At 41.3% G+C, this 18,556-nt stretch overlaps 1 protein-coding gene across 1 annotated transcript in view; it reads left to right on the forward strand.

Moving 5' to 3' along the window:
- cachd1 (cache domain containing 1) overlaps positions 1-18,556 on the forward strand; it is a 70,226-nt gene that overhangs the window by 23,731 nt on the left and 27,939 nt on the right. Inside the window, exons 3-4 of the mRNA XM_029429589.1 lie at positions 6,035-6,097; positions 13,508-13,656. Of these exons, the coding sequence (XP_029285449.1) occupies positions 6,035-6,097; positions 13,508-13,656 (212 nt within the window). The remainder of the gene's footprint in view (positions 1-6,034; positions 6,098-13,507; positions 13,657-18,556) is intronic.

The following is an 18,556-nucleotide window of genomic DNA, read 5'->3' on the forward strand; positions in this document are numbered from 1 at the left end:
TGGACACGTCTCCTCCTATTTATCCCCTCATTTCTTTTTAGCCATGGTCAAAACCTCTGCGTTTAGATAAAGTCACTAATGCATGCTTTGGAAATCTGCGCAGGATTTGCCTGCAATATGTTGTGCATTAAGCAAGCAATCAAATGTTGGTGAGAATTTTAGAACTCATGAGAAGATATTGATTCCCTTTTTTATATGTTCCCTAAAATCTGTAGTTAACAATAAAAGAGTTACAAAAAACAAATCAAACCCTAAATCTTTGTGATGCCTTACTGCTGAAAAGCAGGGAACTCAACTGGCTCTCATCTCTTGGAGCCAGCTGATGCCACCATGTGTCATTTGGTGTCACGTGTTCCCCGCTTTTGAACCCAGACCTTATTAAAATGGGACAACGGGTTTATCAGAGCCTATTGATAGGTGCAGCTTTAAAATTCAGTTTTAGCTTGTCACTGGTGTGAAACTGGTTTGAATAGGATGGCATGTAGGCCTTCAAAAGTGTCTTCACTCTCCTTTTGAAAGTCTGTAACATTAAAATAGTCACATCTATAGGCTCCACTGATTCAAAAAGAATAACAAGTCCTTCTTTTATCAACCTAATCTGCACAACTTCCTTCCGGCTTGACTGCAGCTAAGAGTATAATGATTCACCAGAATCAGGATGTTATCTGGATTCTAACTGAGCTGAGGCTGTGTTGTGCGTAGTTTTTCCCCATAGGAAAATAAATGAATACAAATGCGCTTTTCTTCTTCTGTTCTGCTCTGTTATGGAGCTGTAAACTGCGGGTGCAATTATTTCAGACTTTACTTGTTGTATTGCGAAAATACAGAAACTGTGCGCTCTCTCTCCACCTCGCTTTTCCACTCCCAGGTGCCTGTTTCCTGACTCTGCTTTGTAGTGCTCAGAAAAAAAAAATCGAGATGGGAGGGCGAGGTTGGGGATGGAGACATGGCAAAGGGTCTAGGAAAAAAGTAAAAAAAAAAAAAAAAACACAACACACATGCACATCAGAGGCGAAGCTCTTGTGCCGCATCCCCGGCTCCAGCTCTTTGTAGTGCAATGAGAGGAGAGTTGGCTGGGGGCTGGGGGCAGGGAGGAAGGGATAGAGGAAAAGCCAAGCGGGGGATAAAGCACTGAAGGAAGGAGGGAGGCTGAGCTGTATACCAGCAGCATGGACGAAGCAGCAGTTACTCTCCCTTGGGCTTTAGGCTTTTATCTGTCAGTTGTATGGAAACCAATCTCTCAGGCTCCAAAACATCTATACTGCAGCCTAATGTGTGGATGTGAAATGTGTGTGAGACGTTCACAGACATTTCCTACAATGAAAAGCCTGTAGAGACAGATAAGCCGTCGATGAGCTTCACATACATGCACCAGGCCTGTGCATAGCCCACATTCACAGTAACATTGGCACCCAGTCACTTTGACTTGCTCACACACTTTTGAAGTGTGACCATGCTCCCATTTTGCCCTCCAGTGTGTTCACAGATAAACCATGGTCCACTAATCAACAAGCCCTGAAGCCAGGATTAATTGGGTGTGTGTGTATGTTTTCCAGTCCAATTCCAAATTAGTGTGGCTTATGTCTCCTCTCCCCTTTGAAGATGGGGGGGATTGCTAATAGGTGTGTTCCCAATGCAGCCCTACCACTTCAATTGACCTCCTATTTCTCTCTACTTTTTTCTTGCCATTGCTTCTCCACAGTCTGCTCCATTCTTCCCTTCACCTTTTACCCCGTATCTCTGTGACTGTTTCTCCATGCGTTTCCCCTAAAAACATACATAAGTGACTCTCGAAGTCTCTCCGCCTTTGGGCTGGTATTGTCAGTCATCTGTCTCGATTTTATTCTCTGCCTCACTAAGAACAGAAGAGTCTCTTTTTAAAGGAGAAGAGCCTCTTGGGGTAGTTTATAGCATCCCCCAAGAGAGCCTGACAGAAGAGCTGAAGAGGCAGGCCCAATTAAACGGATGCCATATACATGGCGGGTTCCCATGGTTTAGCTGTTGTGACAGGGTGCAAAGAGGATTGGGGAACCAAGAAAGAGAAACAAAATGGTGAGGTTTTGGTTTTTACGTGGAACTCTACACACCAATAGTGCAATCTCTCAGCATGTACTAAAGCAGGATTGCAATAGTTTTCTTGTGATGTGTAAATCTGCTCATTCTTAATCCTCCTATTTTCAGGGTTTGAACGATAAATCAGTTCTTCTGCAGCAGAATTCCACTGCGACAACTAACAACCGTGTGTCATAACAAATATACGACAACACAGGTTCTGGTATTTATCTCTGTGCTTTTGAGTTTCCACTTAAGTTCAGTCATTCAAGTGAACCACTCGTCTGTGTTCAGGATTAACCTCAAGGTGGATGGATTTAAAAACGGGCCGAATGACACAAAGGCTGGTGCTCTTTGATCAATGGACTTTGAAGAGTTTGAATGCATTTCCTGTGAGCTTAGTGTTGGGAAAGCTGCTTAGATTTTGGTCCAGTTAAATGTTTAATTTTAAAGTGGCCCTGTGGAGTTTTCTTGTAAACAAACAAAGGTTAAGTTTACTTTCAGTGATTGTCACCAAAACGCATTGTATGTATCCTCGAGGTCTAACAAACATCTTGATTGCATTTCATTCCACACAAAAACATTTGCGAAGCAGATTTAGTTTATTTTATATACAGTATTGTTTACGTCCATCTTTACTAGTCTTTCAGTCTTCTTCTTCGCTGCAATTGCGGCACATCTTGGCATATTCTGCTTCCTATTGATGAGTGGAGAAATGTGACCAATAGTAGGACTGTATTCTTTCCATACTGCCCAGCCCTACCCAGGGGAGGTGAGCAGTAAGGTGTATAAGGTAGTCAGAGTACACCGCTGACACCATGCAGTTGTCTGTGTGTGCCTTTCTTCTGGTGTGAATGTGTCTGTGTACATTTCAGTGTTTGATTATGGGTCAGGGGAGGCTACAGGCTCACGGTGGCCCAGGCAGCCTCAGGCCTCTCGGGTTTCAGAGCTGAGCATTCCTCCCTGGCTGCTCCATAGCTGTGAAAACCGCAAAGCAGCTCCAACAACAAACACTTGAGGCACTCGGGGGAAAGACAGCTAACCTGTGGCTAATCAACAACAGGAGTTTTCTCTCTTGTCGGGATTTGTTCTCAATTTTTCAGAATTGCTGGCCTAATGGAAACAAAGTGTTTCTCCATTCCAGTGCCTATTTCCCCCCCATTTTCCTTCTCTTTCTTAGTGTAGTGTTCTGAGAGCACATGGAGTGTGTGTGTGTGCGTGCGTGTGTGTGAAAAAACAAAAACAAGCAACATTTGATAAATGTATAGTGTGTGACATGATGAAACTCTTAGTCTCGCACTATGTTAGTCTCATGCCTCTGACGAATGAAAGGAATATGCTCAAAAAACAACTGCTGACTCCATTTAGACAATTAGGATTAAAACAATTAGCACTGCGTTTGTTCATCGGCCAAATTAGACATAATTGCATTTTCAGAAATTACATTTGATACTTAATCTACAAGAGCTTTAACTGAATGGCCTAATTACGGCCCAGAAGAGGGCATTGTAAGGAGATGTTGCAGTATAGCTGCATCTGTTTATTTGCATCTTTGTATCTCTTTGTGTTTTGGTTTGATAGGCAAATTATCTTTAAGCAAAACTGCTAAACATTTTGTGGTTTCAGCTTCTCTAATGTCAGAATTTGCTGTTGTTACATTTTAGTAACTTAAATATGTGTGTTTTTCTCTGTTGGTCAGACAAAAGAGAATGACATTGTGATGTCTATTTTCCAGTGTTGTCTGATGTTTTATAGACTCAAAAGATGAATCCATTAATGAAAATAATCCATAGTGTTGGCTCTACTTTCATTATGGTGCTATTAAGTTACATTTATTTGCAAGATTTGTAGGCCACCTGGTATTAATCAGGTTCTTTTGATGTTTTGGAGGCTACAATATCTTGAAGGAACCTCTCACCTTGTCCTTTGACTGTATGCAACCAGTGAAACTTTGTTTTGTTATGCTTTGTAAAGATCCATTGAAAGTGGAACCATGTCTAGGCAATAGCAGTCTGTAGTGAATCATCTCAAGGGTAGTTGGATGTGGTGCATTCTAAATAATATTTGTGTCCTCTGGAATGTGTCAAACAAAAGGTATAGACAGGCAGCAGGAAGTGGTTGCCGTGTGGAAGCACGCAATTTAAGGCTTTGTGTGCAGTGGGGCGGCTTACAGTGAAACACCTGCCTACCTGCTACCTTAACACAAACATTAGTTTAACTCTGTAGCTGTCACATAGTACTGCTGGCTGTGTTTGGAAAGTGAGTCAGGAAGTAAGTAAAAGAGGGAAAATGTTTAGCTGATGGGACTCATGAGACCATCTGAAGAAAGTGTGTGTGTGTGTGTGTGTGAGTGAGAGAGATTCAGGCATCTCTTAAAATGTGTGTTTTGGAGCTCTCTTAGCGTGTGTTACGGCTGAGGTCACACCAGGACTAATTTTCTCCATGACTTTAATGTAGCACACCTCTTCCTATTCACTTAACAATATAAATCAGGGACTATTAAAATGTTTCAGTCTGTAATGGGGAAATTTAACATCACCTTGTGATTCGAGGCTCATTAAAACCTTCATTTTGTGTTGAGGCTGACTTCCACATTCAGACAGGTGATGCATTTTTTTGGAACTTGATGTAAATGACAGAATTGATTTTCAGAACTACTGCGTGGGTCTACGTGTTGTTAGCCTTGGCAGATGACCAGGTTTATCATTCTCTCTGAACCGGTAATAAAATTGCTCCAGATGCATCTGTCTGAGCGGAGAAATCCATCAGTACTAATGTCGGTCTGGATCTGCAATTAAGATGGTAACTGTCTGAGTCAGTGACGTCAGTTGAGTTGTTAATTAATTACCTGTAGTCACAAAGTATTTTGTTAGGCACCAGCACAACACTACAACACTGCCGACCTTTAAACACATCAACGAGCAATCATTTAGTTTATTTCTTGCGTGTTATGATGTAATTATATATGATGGGTTTCTTTTAAAAAGTGTTCTCACTGCATCTTGACTCGTCTCAAGTGTAACTAAATCAATATTAACATTAATGAGCAAAAATACAAACTACCAAGAAACACCTGAATAGTGTAGTGATAGTGTAGCTATCATTTATCTTATTAATTACACCTGTGCTTGACAAAATCCTTGATATTAGAACCATGTCCTTAGTAGTTTGTTTAGTTAATTTGTTTTTTGCAAATTCAGTTACACATGGCCCAGTTTATTCATCGGTAAGATTGTATGACTTGTCTGAATTAACTTGAATTTCTGCAGATTCTTGAAGATATGTAGCTTCTCGCACTAGAAACTTCTTCACTTCAGTCCAGTAGCTTTTGACTTACTTACTTTGGCATCACGTTTGTACGCATAATTCTAAAATCATTGGCTTATAAGGCATACGTCAACGCAGCTTGTGCAAACAACGGTTACACCATCATTTCCTTAACTTGTCAAAATAGCTTTTATCTGCGCCAAATCACATTACCTTTGGTTTTAACAAAACAATACATGTCGTTCCTTAACACACATGGCTATACAAGAACAAACAAATGACATCATTTCATCTGCGCTAAAAGTTCAATACAAATCTCCGGGAGCACCTTCATCATAGCTGGTATGCTTAACACGAACTGCACGCAGCCACACAACGTTCCTGGTTTGACTGGATTCTTTATAATGTGAGGAAGTGCATTCACTGCACCGAACATAAAGAGCGGTGAATTCTTGAACTTGTTGGTAACCTTGTAGTAATAACGCAATAGTTTGTAGATTCCCACAGGGAAAGTACTTTTGCATTTTGGATGCAATCCCAGAAGGTTGTTAACAAAAGGTCTCTGCTCATCAACACCTGGAACAAAAATCTATCACTATAAAGAAACTCTGCCAATACTCTTCCTCAGGAGATGGTTATCCGTTATTGGATCCGAACCCTCTACATTCCACCTGATCTAACCTCAGCGTCTCTTCTTCTTTCTCTCTCCCTACAGAGGATTTTCAACTCGTTTGTGTACACTGAGAAGACATCAAACGGAGAGACAGAAGTGCAGCAGGTGAGTTACAAAGGCGTGCGTGTGTGTGTGTGTGTGTGTGTGTGTGTGTGTGTGTGTGTGTGTGCACCATGGATAGGTGTCTGTTTGTGATCTTTTGTAGTGTTAAATTCAACAGCAATGAACAGACACGAACACACTCCATCAGAGGAAAAATGGGGTTTATTAAAATTCTGCGGCTGCTCTCATTGGCTTTGAAGTTCTGTCTCTTTTTCCACTTGCCTGTGAGCTGTATTTCTCTCTCCCTCTGCTCACAATATGAATGCAGAGCTGCAGTCAGACAAAATAAGGAGCCTTGAAGGAGAGAATGGCATCTTTTTTGATGACCTTAAATCTACAAGTCAAGTTTATATGAGCCATTTTGGTCCTAGATTGGAAAAACCATGCTCAGTATATCTGTTCTCCAGCCTCAAATCAAATATGATTGTATGTGCAGACAATGGCGTAAGTGTTGGTGTGTGTGTGTGTGTGTGTGTGTGTTTGCACTCGTGCGTCAGGGATCTTGGAGGAGTGACGGTAAACACCAAACTGGTAAACAGCCACCAGCAAGAACAGACAGGTGGATGTTTGTTTGCATTTCTCCTGTGACTGTGTATCTGTGTGTGCATCTGTGTATCCGGTGCATGTGTGTGAAATGTATAATATCTCTCACCTTGCAGCTATTTACGATTCCAGAGGCAGCTTCAAATGGGCCTTGAAGCATTACAGTTTCTTCTTTTCATTAGAGACGTAGCCTGTTCCTTGCTAACTTGCACAAACATAGTATTCATACAACCTCGAGAGTTTCCAGTCTATTGAAAGATCATCATGATAATCATAACCTGTTGTGCATGTCTCTCCTAAGACCCAGACCAAAACGACATTAAAGAAATAGCTCGGACAAGGGACTGCCTGTTGCGTTGCCTTATGTCGCCTGTGTCTGGGCCAAAACGTTGCACTTGAACACACCACAAACACTACAGCCAACTAGCTGGTACGCTCTGCTCCTGCATGAAAGAAAAATAACCATACCAGCAAGTCGCGGTAGTCTGTATTCGTCATTCAAAAAGAGAAACGGGAAGACCTAAGACTGCAAATATACAAGCTGTTGTTATGATACCTACATTAAAACAAAGAAGCATTTGCCGACCATTTTCACACCACTCTCGCTCCCCAACAATAATAATAATAATAATAATAGTCGTTGCGAAAATATTGGTGTATTGGAAGTTTTAGATGATATGAAGATGAAAAAGAGCCTCTGTATGCGCACTCTACTTTAGTTGTTTGCTTGTTTTCCTCACTTATGTTTCTGTTTACGTTCAGCCAATCGCAGTGATTTCTCGCACCAAAGGCCAACAAGTGCCAACGGTGCGGGAAGCGCAGACCACAGATGCTCCCGTTTTTTTGTGTCAAGGCCTTTTAGTGTGTAGAATAGGTCTAAAAGCATTTCCTAACACAGAAACTTCAGCTACAATACTGAGTCTTGGGTTTTGAATTGTTCATAAATGTTCATGAGCACCAGTTCCAGAGCTGCACTGACTTCACATCCTTTTTTGGAATAGTTTAACAGCTCATAGTGTCCATACATTCTAGCTGCAACCCCTCTGAGGCAGACACCAACTCATTCAGATGACAGCCCTGGCATAGTTGGCTTGCGGGTTCTCTCTGGGCAGAGGGGCTGTGTCCATGAGCCAAAGTGAGGCTCAATTAGGAGAGGGTCTGCAGAGGAAGAGAGAGCAGAGAGAGAGGGCAAGGAGTCCCAGAGAGGAGCCACTGGCCTCTTAGATGAGTTTCTCCTCTGGCAATTCATTATTTAGAGAGACACGCAGACATCTGTCTCCCTCTAATGACACGAGCCCTTCAGTGTCTGTCTATTGTATTAGTCTCTTACTGCACTCATTGACATGGCAGAGTGGATATCTTGAATTGAAATAAATTTTTGTTTATGCTGGTACCCCATTCACATAGCAATGGGTTATTTTAACAAAATAATATGGACCTGCTAATACTAGTGTTAGTTACAATAAAGAGTTTATACATCCTATGCAATCCATAAAAATAAATCATTGATTGGACCACAATACTAAGTTAGCAGATCAACTAATAAGAAATGTATATAAAGAATTATACTGCTACAGGAGGGCGCTCGGGTGAAAGAAAATGTCATTCTCTGTGAGGCCTTTTTCTGGTTAAATAAAGAAATATTGAATATTAAAAATATTATATTTTAAAATCACATAGATTCAGTAAGTTAATATGAAGTTCTCAAACTAAGACTTGTAGGCCATTAGCTGTGAAAAGTACATGCTCTGCAAATGTTGAATGTTTCTTTTTGAATACCACACTTATCCTTGTTTAAACCCCTTGAGGCTGGTTTCCCCTGCTGACAGTGTGGCTTAAGAAATAGCAAAGTGGGTCGGTCAGTTTGTCCACAATTTTGGAGACGCACTTAATGCTCAAAACACACCCAGTTCAACAAAGTTTAGTCAAACAATTACCCACAGTAGGTGTTGAAATTGTGTGGTATACAGTCTCAGTTCAGTATGCTGCTTCATTGTTACGGCTGTCAGTCACAGCACAGGTAGATGCAGTTTTCACATGGTGACATTTAAGAAATGTAAGGAAAAGGACAACCGTAAATTGTTCCATTCAAGTGAGGAATGAGATTTTGATTATTTCACCATTTTGTTTTGTCAGGTCTACACTGCTGACATGTTGTGTTCACCAATTTATCTGTTTACTGCATTTTACTCCTGCGTTGAGGATATCAGTTGTGGGCATAAGGCCAAATAAATATAGGTCAATTTTTCTTGTCAGATAAAAGTACATTTACACAAACAAATCCACAGCATCAGCCTGATATTAAATACACAGTTTGTGTTATTTAGCAAAAAAGCAGTGTCTGGTAATGCAGCTTTTTCAGAAGTAGTAGATTCCTCTCATATTGGTATCATTAGATTTTCTCTTTTGATCATGCTCTTATGGTGGTAGTTCTTCCATTGTAAACTGACACTGCTTTTCACGACTTGTGGGCTGGAGGATTTTCCCTTTTTAGTATTAAAAGACATTTCTTATACTCTCTTACTTTGTCAAATCAGGCTTTATAGTTGCATGGAGTGAACAAAGCCAGCCGTGTGGAAGTTTAACAAACTTTTTTGCAGTCATTAGATGCAACAGCGCACTCTTAAACCACACCATTAAAGGAAGGTCTTGGCTTTGGTCAAGTAGTGAAGGTTACAGGATTTAAAAGCAAAATAACACTTGGTTATGTTTGTATACATAGAGAGAGAGAGACATACAAACATAAGGAAAGGGACAGACGGTAAGAGAGACGGTAAACAACAGGCACTAATGCAAGGATTGTCCACTTCTTATCAATTGAAATGCAATACTAATTCAATACCAAAATCAGTAAAAGCGAGACATGTGCAATCAAGTTTCTTAGTTCTGCAGAACTCGACCAGTGTCCCTTCCTGTTATACTCCTCCCCATATATTAACCTCATCCCAAGTCCTGGTCTTGCCATAAGCACCACTACCAGTGACTGGTTAAAGGCGGACTGGCTGGCAAACCTCAAAACTCCCGTTCCACTCACTCCTGTTCTGTGGCAGAACCCGCCCCACTGGGTGCTGTAAACTCTAAAGCTGGTCGGATGGGTGGGAGAGAGGAGCCTTGTGTTTTGGAGAGTGTGGTTAATCTGCAGGTTTGCTTTGGCTGCACTGTGGCAGACTGCAACATAAGCTTTAAGTTGCACGGCTAGAAGTTTCTGGTTTCTCTTAAGTCACCCTGTTAAAAGTCAAGTGTTTCTCTCGCTCTCTCGCTCTCTCGCTCTCTCGCTCTCTCGCTCTCGCTCTCTCTCTCTGCTCTCTCGCTCTCTCTCTCGCTCTCTCTTAACTATGGAAACACTCTTCAGCTGAACACTGGCCCATTTTCCCCCTTTTTTAATACAAAATCACTGCAGCTAATTGCCATGCACGGACAGTACTGTGTGTGGGGGAGCACCATGTCTATGTGCTTAACTTTTTGTCGGTGTGTGAGAGCGCACATTTTAGTGTCTTGGCGTGTGTGTTCCTTGTGGTTGAGTAGGAGTAGTTGTGGGCTGTGCCTCGGGCCCCTGTTAAACCCCTAATAGGAATAGCGGCCGGCTGATTAGGTGTACAAGCGGTCAGTGGGTCGCGGTACATTTCCCTCTTCCTGGCTTGAATCGCAGCCCTTTTGCAGGCACCGGTAATTATGGGTTGTGAACAAAGGGGCTCCAGTTACTGTGGAAATAAACCTTTCTCTGTATTCCACAAGGCTGAGAAGGTAATTTACAATGGCGGAAAGTATACAGAACACTGCCATTTTTCTACTTTGTTTACATTATTGTTGCCATCAATGCACACATACATCTTGATGAGATGTTTTTTGCAAATAAACTGAAATCTAAATTAAGAAACTAAATTTACACATATATTCTAACAATTCTCTGAATTCAGCTCGGGTGCATCTCTTTCCCTTTTAATAATCCCGGAGTTCTCTAGAAGTTGATTGGATCCCACTTATGTCGCATTCAATTGAATTTTCTTATACAAAACAAACTATTGAATCAAGCCAATAACCGCGGCACAACCAAATAAGATAACGTCAGCAAAAGCACTAGCTTGCAGCAGACTGGGTGTGTATATATATATATATATTTTAGTAGTAGACCTACTGGATCTGCTTGCACAAAAAAAAAGCTTCAGGGAGAAGTTCAACCCTGACTAATTTCCCACCTATGCACACTGGTTGAATTGTTGTTTTGGAAACTCGGAAAATTGTCGGACGCAGCCCCCCATTTCTGGTTGAAGCTTACTGAGGCCTTTATGTTACATTAAGTTGGAAAGCGAGCTATCATTAGCACGAGTGTGTCCAATGGTACAGTGAAAACGATGTAGTGAGATCCTTCAATGATAGTAAGTATAGTAACAAAGAAGCTGGATTTGCAAAAGTATTTTCCTCATGTCAGGGGAAAAAAGCGTCACCACCAAAGAGCAACATTAAGTTCACATAGGTAAACACGTAGAATGTTCTTCAGCAACACATAAGCCTCAGGTGGCTTGTATAATAGCCAGCTTGGTTAGCAGTCGACTGATTGCAACGATCACAAAACAAAACGACACCACCTACAGAAAATGTTTGTGGAGAAAAGATTTTTTAAATATTTGTTAACAACATTTTGGATGTAACGCCAAAATTAAATCTCATTTCTCTGGTTATCACCAAGTAAAAATACAAAGTGTCTTAAAACACCACAACTCCAGACAAGGTAATCCAAAAGTAACTAGTAATTAGTTCTTCAACATATCTTGGGTAAACCCAGTGGATTATGTGAAAGCTTTCAAATTAAGCGGTTAATCTGTATCATATTACAAGCATGTGATGTTTCAGATTAAGTGGATGCGAGTTCCTCACAAGTCTCCATAACATCCTTCCAAGGCAAGATAAAACAAGAACAGGAACCTGTTGTGAAGAGGTGGCGTCGCGCTGGTTATTAATGTTTCCCAGGAGGCGGCTGCAGAGCTGGTTATTAGTTCCCCCCCAAAGGAGCTGGAACCCCATTTTTTAAAGAGCACTGTGAGATGTGTGCTCAAGCAGAACCCGGTCCTTCAGAGGAAGAAAGACAAAGTATAATGTATGCATGTGCAGGGGCCTTCATTAAGGGCCACAGTAAACACTGATGGAATTGGCTGTTTTCCTTTTGTTTAGAAACACCATTTTCTCCTTCCTGCCTCCTGACTGTCATGCATTTTAAAGATAAATTACACCCATTTTCTCTTTTTAACTGAAGAGAAAAGTTGTTGTTTTTAGGTTTTTAGTAGTTTTTAAATGTATTTCAAATGTGGATTGTGCAAGGCTCTCACAAAGATAAATATACAGAAATGCACTGCATAAGATTGCAAGTGCATTCATGTACGAGCTGGAACGTTATAACCTCAAAACATATTTAAATGTTTTGTTCTTTTCCACAAATATTGGCAATGCCCGTGTTGTAATATAGCGTTGGATTTTCTTATGAAATGATGAAGGGCGCGTTGTGTTGAAATGGAGTGTTTTTTTTTTGTTCTCCAGCCTCAGACATCCATCATTCGGCTCCGCTTTTTACATTGATGGATTTCACACTTAGTGCAGCCTGAGTTCTGGCCATCTTTGATATTGCTCAGCTTCATTTGAGTTTATTGAATTGTGTTTGTGTTTGTGTACATGTGTATGCATACATGTTAAAAACTGACTGAGTGTGTGTGGAAACGTGTCAGTCTCACAGTTTAACTGGACATTTGTGTATATAAACTATAACTATGAATAAAATGAAGGTGTTGAGAGTTACACTTCTAAATTAAGAGGTTTCATATTCACAACTTAAAGACGGCGACGAAAGCCGAGGTCACTGTGAGAGGAAGGTTGTTTGAGGAACAAAGAGAGAAGGAGATGCACTTGAGAAGGAAGCAGCAAAGAAAATATATTGAGATTGAGAAATGGGAGAGAAAAATCTAAGCATATTTAACAAGTAAGCAGCAAATAAGATAGTGAAGAGAAATAGACAGAAAAAGAGAGGAGGTGGCCGAGGTCAGTTTCTTTATACTGCTGTATTTATATGCATATAGCCCACTATGATGGGTTCACAGGGGAGGGGGGAAGGAAGAGGACCGTAAACTGCCATGACATTGAGATAAACAGTATAAGTGTTTGTGTGCATGTCTGTCATTATGTAAGTGAATGGTGATACTGCAGTTTAAATTATGCTGTATTAATGTGTAATACCTTGCAACTACAGTTAAAGAAACCCAACTTGTAATCACCGCTACATTTTTTGTTTTGTTTTTCATTGTCAAACCACACGAGTAGTGATTGAACAGGGTTATTAAAGTGTCAGCAGTATTGACCTGCCCGTCTGGCTGTTTGTGTGCATTCTTGTACATCCTTAATGCTATAGTTGTAATCTTTTTAATACTTTAAAGGGATTGTTCAGATTGTTTGAAGTGGGATTGTATGAGGTGCTTATCCATAGCATGTGGTACATACAGTAGATGGCGGTTGGCACAATTGGTGGCTTTGAATTGAGCATAGATAACGGCTTCAGTTCCCCGTCTGAAAGGGCTGTCTGTCGGCAAGGTAAAAATACACACACAAGGTGGGCCTTTCTATTAGGTGGCTAAAGTACATACTACGGATAAGTACCTCATACCACCCCACTTCAAAAAAGTTCATACTATCCCTTTAAGCTTTAGTTTGGCAAGTTTTAGGCAGACTACAGACTAAATTGTATTTCATCTATCCTGGAAAGTAAAAGTGTTCTTAGTCAGGCTTGCAGTTGATGGGGTAAAACTGAATTTAAGCACGTAAGAGAGAATTTTGAGGTGTCTCCACTAATCCCTGTCTTATTAATGTGTATGTTTTGCTTTTGTGCAGTTGGCCAAAAAGATCCGTGAAAAGTTTAACCGCTACCTGGACGTGGTGAACCGGAACAAACAGGTGGTGGAGGCCTCGTACACTGCTCACCTCACCTCTCCGCTCACTGCGATACAGGACTGCTGCTCCATACCAACATCTATGATGGAGTGAGTAACTTTCTCTTTAACACACACACACACACACACACACACACACACACACACACACACACACACACACACACACACACACACACACCTCTGTCTTTGTCTCTCTCATAACACTCACACAAAGATCTCTGCAGGAGGTTCGTTCCCTGTCTGTAATCTCACCTCCCACTGTTAGCACCTGCACTCTGTGCTCTATACATTGCTTTATAGCTTCACACACACACACACACACACACACACACAATTCCCTGTCTCTCCCTTGTTTGAACATGTTATGATCATTTTTGGATTACATCACACCATTCACAGCTTTGAGCAGTACTGACACGCTCTGATACTTGGCAGCGTTTTTAAACTCTACCCTTATTTCAGAACTTATTCAAGCAGTCAGGAGTTATGCCAGTGTTTGCTTTAACTGCAGTGTACTTCAACATTAAAATGTTTTATGGTACTTTCACAGTAAGACAGGGAGATATTGGGCTATTCATGGGTAATGGAAGTTTTTTGAGATTTGATGGCTGTGTTTCCATCAACGCAAATTACGTAGATTTTTATTATATCATGAAATTCCAAAATCCTAATTATTTTTGCAACCAATTTTATTAATGGCAAAATGACACAAAATTCAATTTCAGTGTATTATCTTTATTGTGTTTCTTATAAATAGACTAAAGTCATGGGGCTTTGTGAAAAAGGTGCCCACATAATAAAAAGTATTTTATTTTTATGAAACTGGCTGTGAGACCGAATATGTCAGATTTAAGTCCTCTACTGAGAGAGTTTAAAAGTGTCCCGGCCTACAGTGTAGACCCATCTTGCTTGCTTTTTACTCCACCAGCAGGCGAAAACACAGTTCAAAGCTAAGAGCTGCATTCAGTTCTAATCTACAGAGCAGCAGCTGTCTCTACCCCTCATCCCCTTTCTCTCTCTCGCTCTCTCTCTCTCTCTCTCCATTTCTGTCCATCTCCCTCCCCTTTATCAGCCGATGCGACCAGTTATTGCTCTCTGAAGTTTTCGCGCTGCGGACTTCACAGGCTGCAAGGTCACCTGTCTTTTCGTACAGAGAGGAGGCTGCCTGGCTCAGGGCCACTGGCCACCTGTAGCCGAATCATGCACATGACATACTGTACATATATTCAACAGTTGTTCACACGCAGACGTGTTGTATTTATGTCCCGACGTGTGAGCTCTAAACCCAGGTCTGAAATCATGGACTTGGAGAGACAGTTTGAGGCAGAAATTGCTGAATAAAAGATGATCTAAGACTCTGGTAGGAGGGTTGGTGTGATGCAGCGCGAGTCACATGGGTGGTGGTGTTGGGGGGGGGGTGGACGGTGGACATACCAAACTAAAGCTGAGTCTGACAGATCCCTGAACTTCAAAGGTTCTTCCTCAGGGGAGGAAAAAGGAACGGCGCTCTTTTACTTTCATTTTTGGGGTTTATGCAGCATCGTGAAATACTTTACAGTGCAGTATGCAGAATAATTGAGCTCCCTCTCTTCCTGGGATTTTTGCATCAGGAAGCAGCAGCAGAAGAACCGAGCACCTCTTAGGTTAGATCAAGCAAGTTCTTTCAACTGTATAATGTCCTGCTGTTTATGTCCTGGTCGCAAATCTTTAAAACAAACTCATTTAAAAGATATTTATTAAAAGAATTATGTTTTTATAAAGAAAAAAAAAGGAATATCAATCGATATGATTATCTGATTTCATCAAATACGAATGTTGCCGTTAGCCCCAAATATCTGTTATCAGTCAGGCTTAAATTACAAACGAACATAAATTCAAATAGTTCAAGTTCAAGTACAACACATTTACTGGGCATCAGGGGGGTCCTGGCAGCCTAGTAGTTAAGATGCAGACCATGCCACAAGCGCAACGTCCCCTGTTCAAATCCAGGCAAAGAACTTTTTGCACATAATTCCCAATCTTGCTTGATGGAGTCATTAAATGCAGAAGAAAACAAAGGCCGAGGCCAGAATTGGGACTCTCTGTCGTCCACTTCAAAGTGTCCTTCATTAGTCTCGGGCATCAGCTGCTTCTGGGGGTCTCAGTCAGGTCAGCCAGTTTAGAGGGGGATCAGGTGGTTCACAGAGTGTCCATGTCTGTTAGCTGTCAAGCTAGCAGGCTATCATTTCACAGGGAGGCCACCGAGGGCCATGCTTAGCGCCCAGTGGTATGCTTTAATCATTGTTGGTCTCAACGACAGGCTGTACCTGAAAATAGAAAAATGATGTGACTCGTTGAGTTGGTGTGTGTGTGTCCGTCTGTATGTTTTATTTTTTTAACACGCAATCTCCAGGTGCTCATTTCAACAGTCCCTCTGCTATGCAGTTGTAAAAGTGAGAAGTGTGCTTGGGAGCAGCCCATATGGCATTTATTAATGGGCTCAATACAACCAATATTTCTAGAGAAGATAAGCTGCAAATTAACTATGTGTGTGAAATACTATTCATATGACTAAGAGGTGAACTAACAACTCTGAAAACAGAAGAAGAGAAAGGTAGAGAGGGAAACACAACATGGCACCGTGTCCCTAAAGCTGGCTGGGTTATTCTAGCTTCCTGCAGGCATCACAGTGTTTGACCAGCAGTCTGTTAAACTTCAGTGCAAGGTTTTTCCCAGGACTTAGCCTTAAGGTAATGAGGTAATGATGATGATGCTAGATGGAAAGTGAAGGCACCAACTTTATTAGAATTTATCCCGAGGGTTACATGAATATTTGTTCCAAAATTCACGGCAAGCCATCCATCCATTTTACTCCACCTCATGGTGCCGTTACGACCTCGATTACTGTGTCTAGAACAATTTTCAGAAATTGTAGTTGGAATCATATCCTTGACAAATCCATGCCATGTGTTTTTTACAGTAATAGTTTCAGAAAGCTTTCAACTGTGTGTTGTGGAAAAAGGTCTCCAACTCATATCACAAAACAGATCTATAACCGGTCATATTTAATGTATTAACTGCAGGTTTCTGCAGTGTTGTACGTGTATTAGTTTGAACACCTGCTGTTGCTGTCCCCCAACATGACAAAGTCAACAGCTTGGGTCTGGGTTGCTATACAGAACACCAAAGGCCAAACATAATATCATAATATCAAATGAGGGATGATATTGCAGAATTCCCAATACCTTCACTCATAAATTAAACCTAAAGATTAAAGATACCATCGTGGTAATGCAGAGCTCCTGTTTCTTAAGAGGAATTCCCGCCATCTGAGCTACTGGCAGATTTACAGTCCAGATCAAGAGTATATGTGGCCCCAGTGAGCAGCTACTCAGAGTTGGAGCTCCAGATCAAGCTGATCTTCTGGTTGCTCAGTCAGCCCAATGATGATATCTCTGTTTGCATATTAGAAAAGGAGATGGCAAAACATCAGGCAGAATGGGAGGGGGTTTGTTTAAGTGACCTTAACAGGTGTACATATTTCTCTCTCTCTCTCTCTCTCTCCACATGTCTCTGTTAATGTCAACCTCTTCCTCGTTCCTTCTCTTCTTTGTTCCTCCGTCCTTGCCCCTCTTAAACTTTCCCTTTTATGTATTCTTGCTTCCAGTATCTGTTTTCCCTTCTTGATATACTCCCTTACTCTTCAGCTTCCTTCCACTCCTTCCCTTTTTTATTTCCTCCCTCTCCTCCTCCATTGATACTCAAGGACAAATTAAGCAGTGAGGAGGATTTTGGGTCTCCACTATCTGGCCTGTTTCCAGTGGTACAGGCCTCTTAGTACAAGGGTCACTGTAATCCGTCCTTATGATACCCCCACTTCAATCCTAGCTGATTCTCCCTTACTCTCTCCCTAGTAGGTGAATGGACAGCACAGCAATGTGAGGGTCTAAATGAAGGAGGGGGAATAGAGCGGATGGAAAACATGACTTACTGGTAACAGGTTCATAGTCATATACAATTCCTGGCCTATGTTTTGAGGCCGTTATTTCAAAAACATAAGTCCCACTAACATCTGGCTTCTGTCTTCAGTGGGAAAGGTTAAAATCGGCATTCATTCACGGAGCAAATGACTCTGCAGTAGTCACAGGTATTTATCGGCTCTAGCTCCGGTCGGCAGCGATGGAAACATGACCTCTGTGGATACGCTGATTTCGCCTCTTTTCCGGCGTGATGCTATGTGAATATGCAAGTTGATGTGAATATACAGTAAATAAGTTCAACATGCTCTTCTCAAAGCTGCCAGGCTCCCCTGACATAAACGGTACTTTTACCTCGCTGATTGTCGTGAAACACACTTCACTCAAACTCAAACTAAATGAATCTCATCAAAACCGTCTTTGGTATTCTTTCCACAAATCACCATCTCTGGTTTGTGAGTTTGAAAGAGAGGCTGAACAAGTAACGGATATACAAAGGAAGCAACCACCGTAATTGCTTTCTACTGTTGAAACCAAGAACGAAAGGCATACTCGTCTACAGGGAGAAGGAAACTTGTCTATGGCCTTTTTTTTTTGCAGCTTTTCTAATTAACATTTAGACAATTTTAGACATTTTTTAACCCTATTTAGTGTTTTTGATTGTATAATTGAAAAAGATTTTACTTCCCCCCCCCCCATATACACACTTGAGGGAGGCCAGAATACTAACCCCCCACCCCCCCTGAGCTCTTCCTCCCTTCTTGTGAAAGCAGCTGCTGGACACCAAACAAGATTCCAAAATCCACTCTTTCATATTGATATCACAATTCAAATCTCTTTGGATAAAGCTTTCTTTAAGCACCCTCCATTCTCCGGCTAGCATGTTGCCTACCTCACCGCTGCTATTCACGGAGCGATTGCAAACAAATTAGGGAGAGTATTACTGTTGATGTTGGAGCTCAAACAAACGCAAGCCTCTTCAAGGTAATTGTACTCACTGGACCTTTTGAATGGCGTATGATTGCCTCCTC

Source organism: Cottoperca gobio, chromosome 4, assembly GCF_900634415.1.
Source record: "Cottoperca gobio chromosome 4, fCotGob3.1, whole genome shotgun sequence".
Taxonomy (NCBI): domain Eukaryota; kingdom Metazoa; phylum Chordata; class Actinopteri; order Perciformes; family Bovichtidae; genus Cottoperca; species Cottoperca gobio.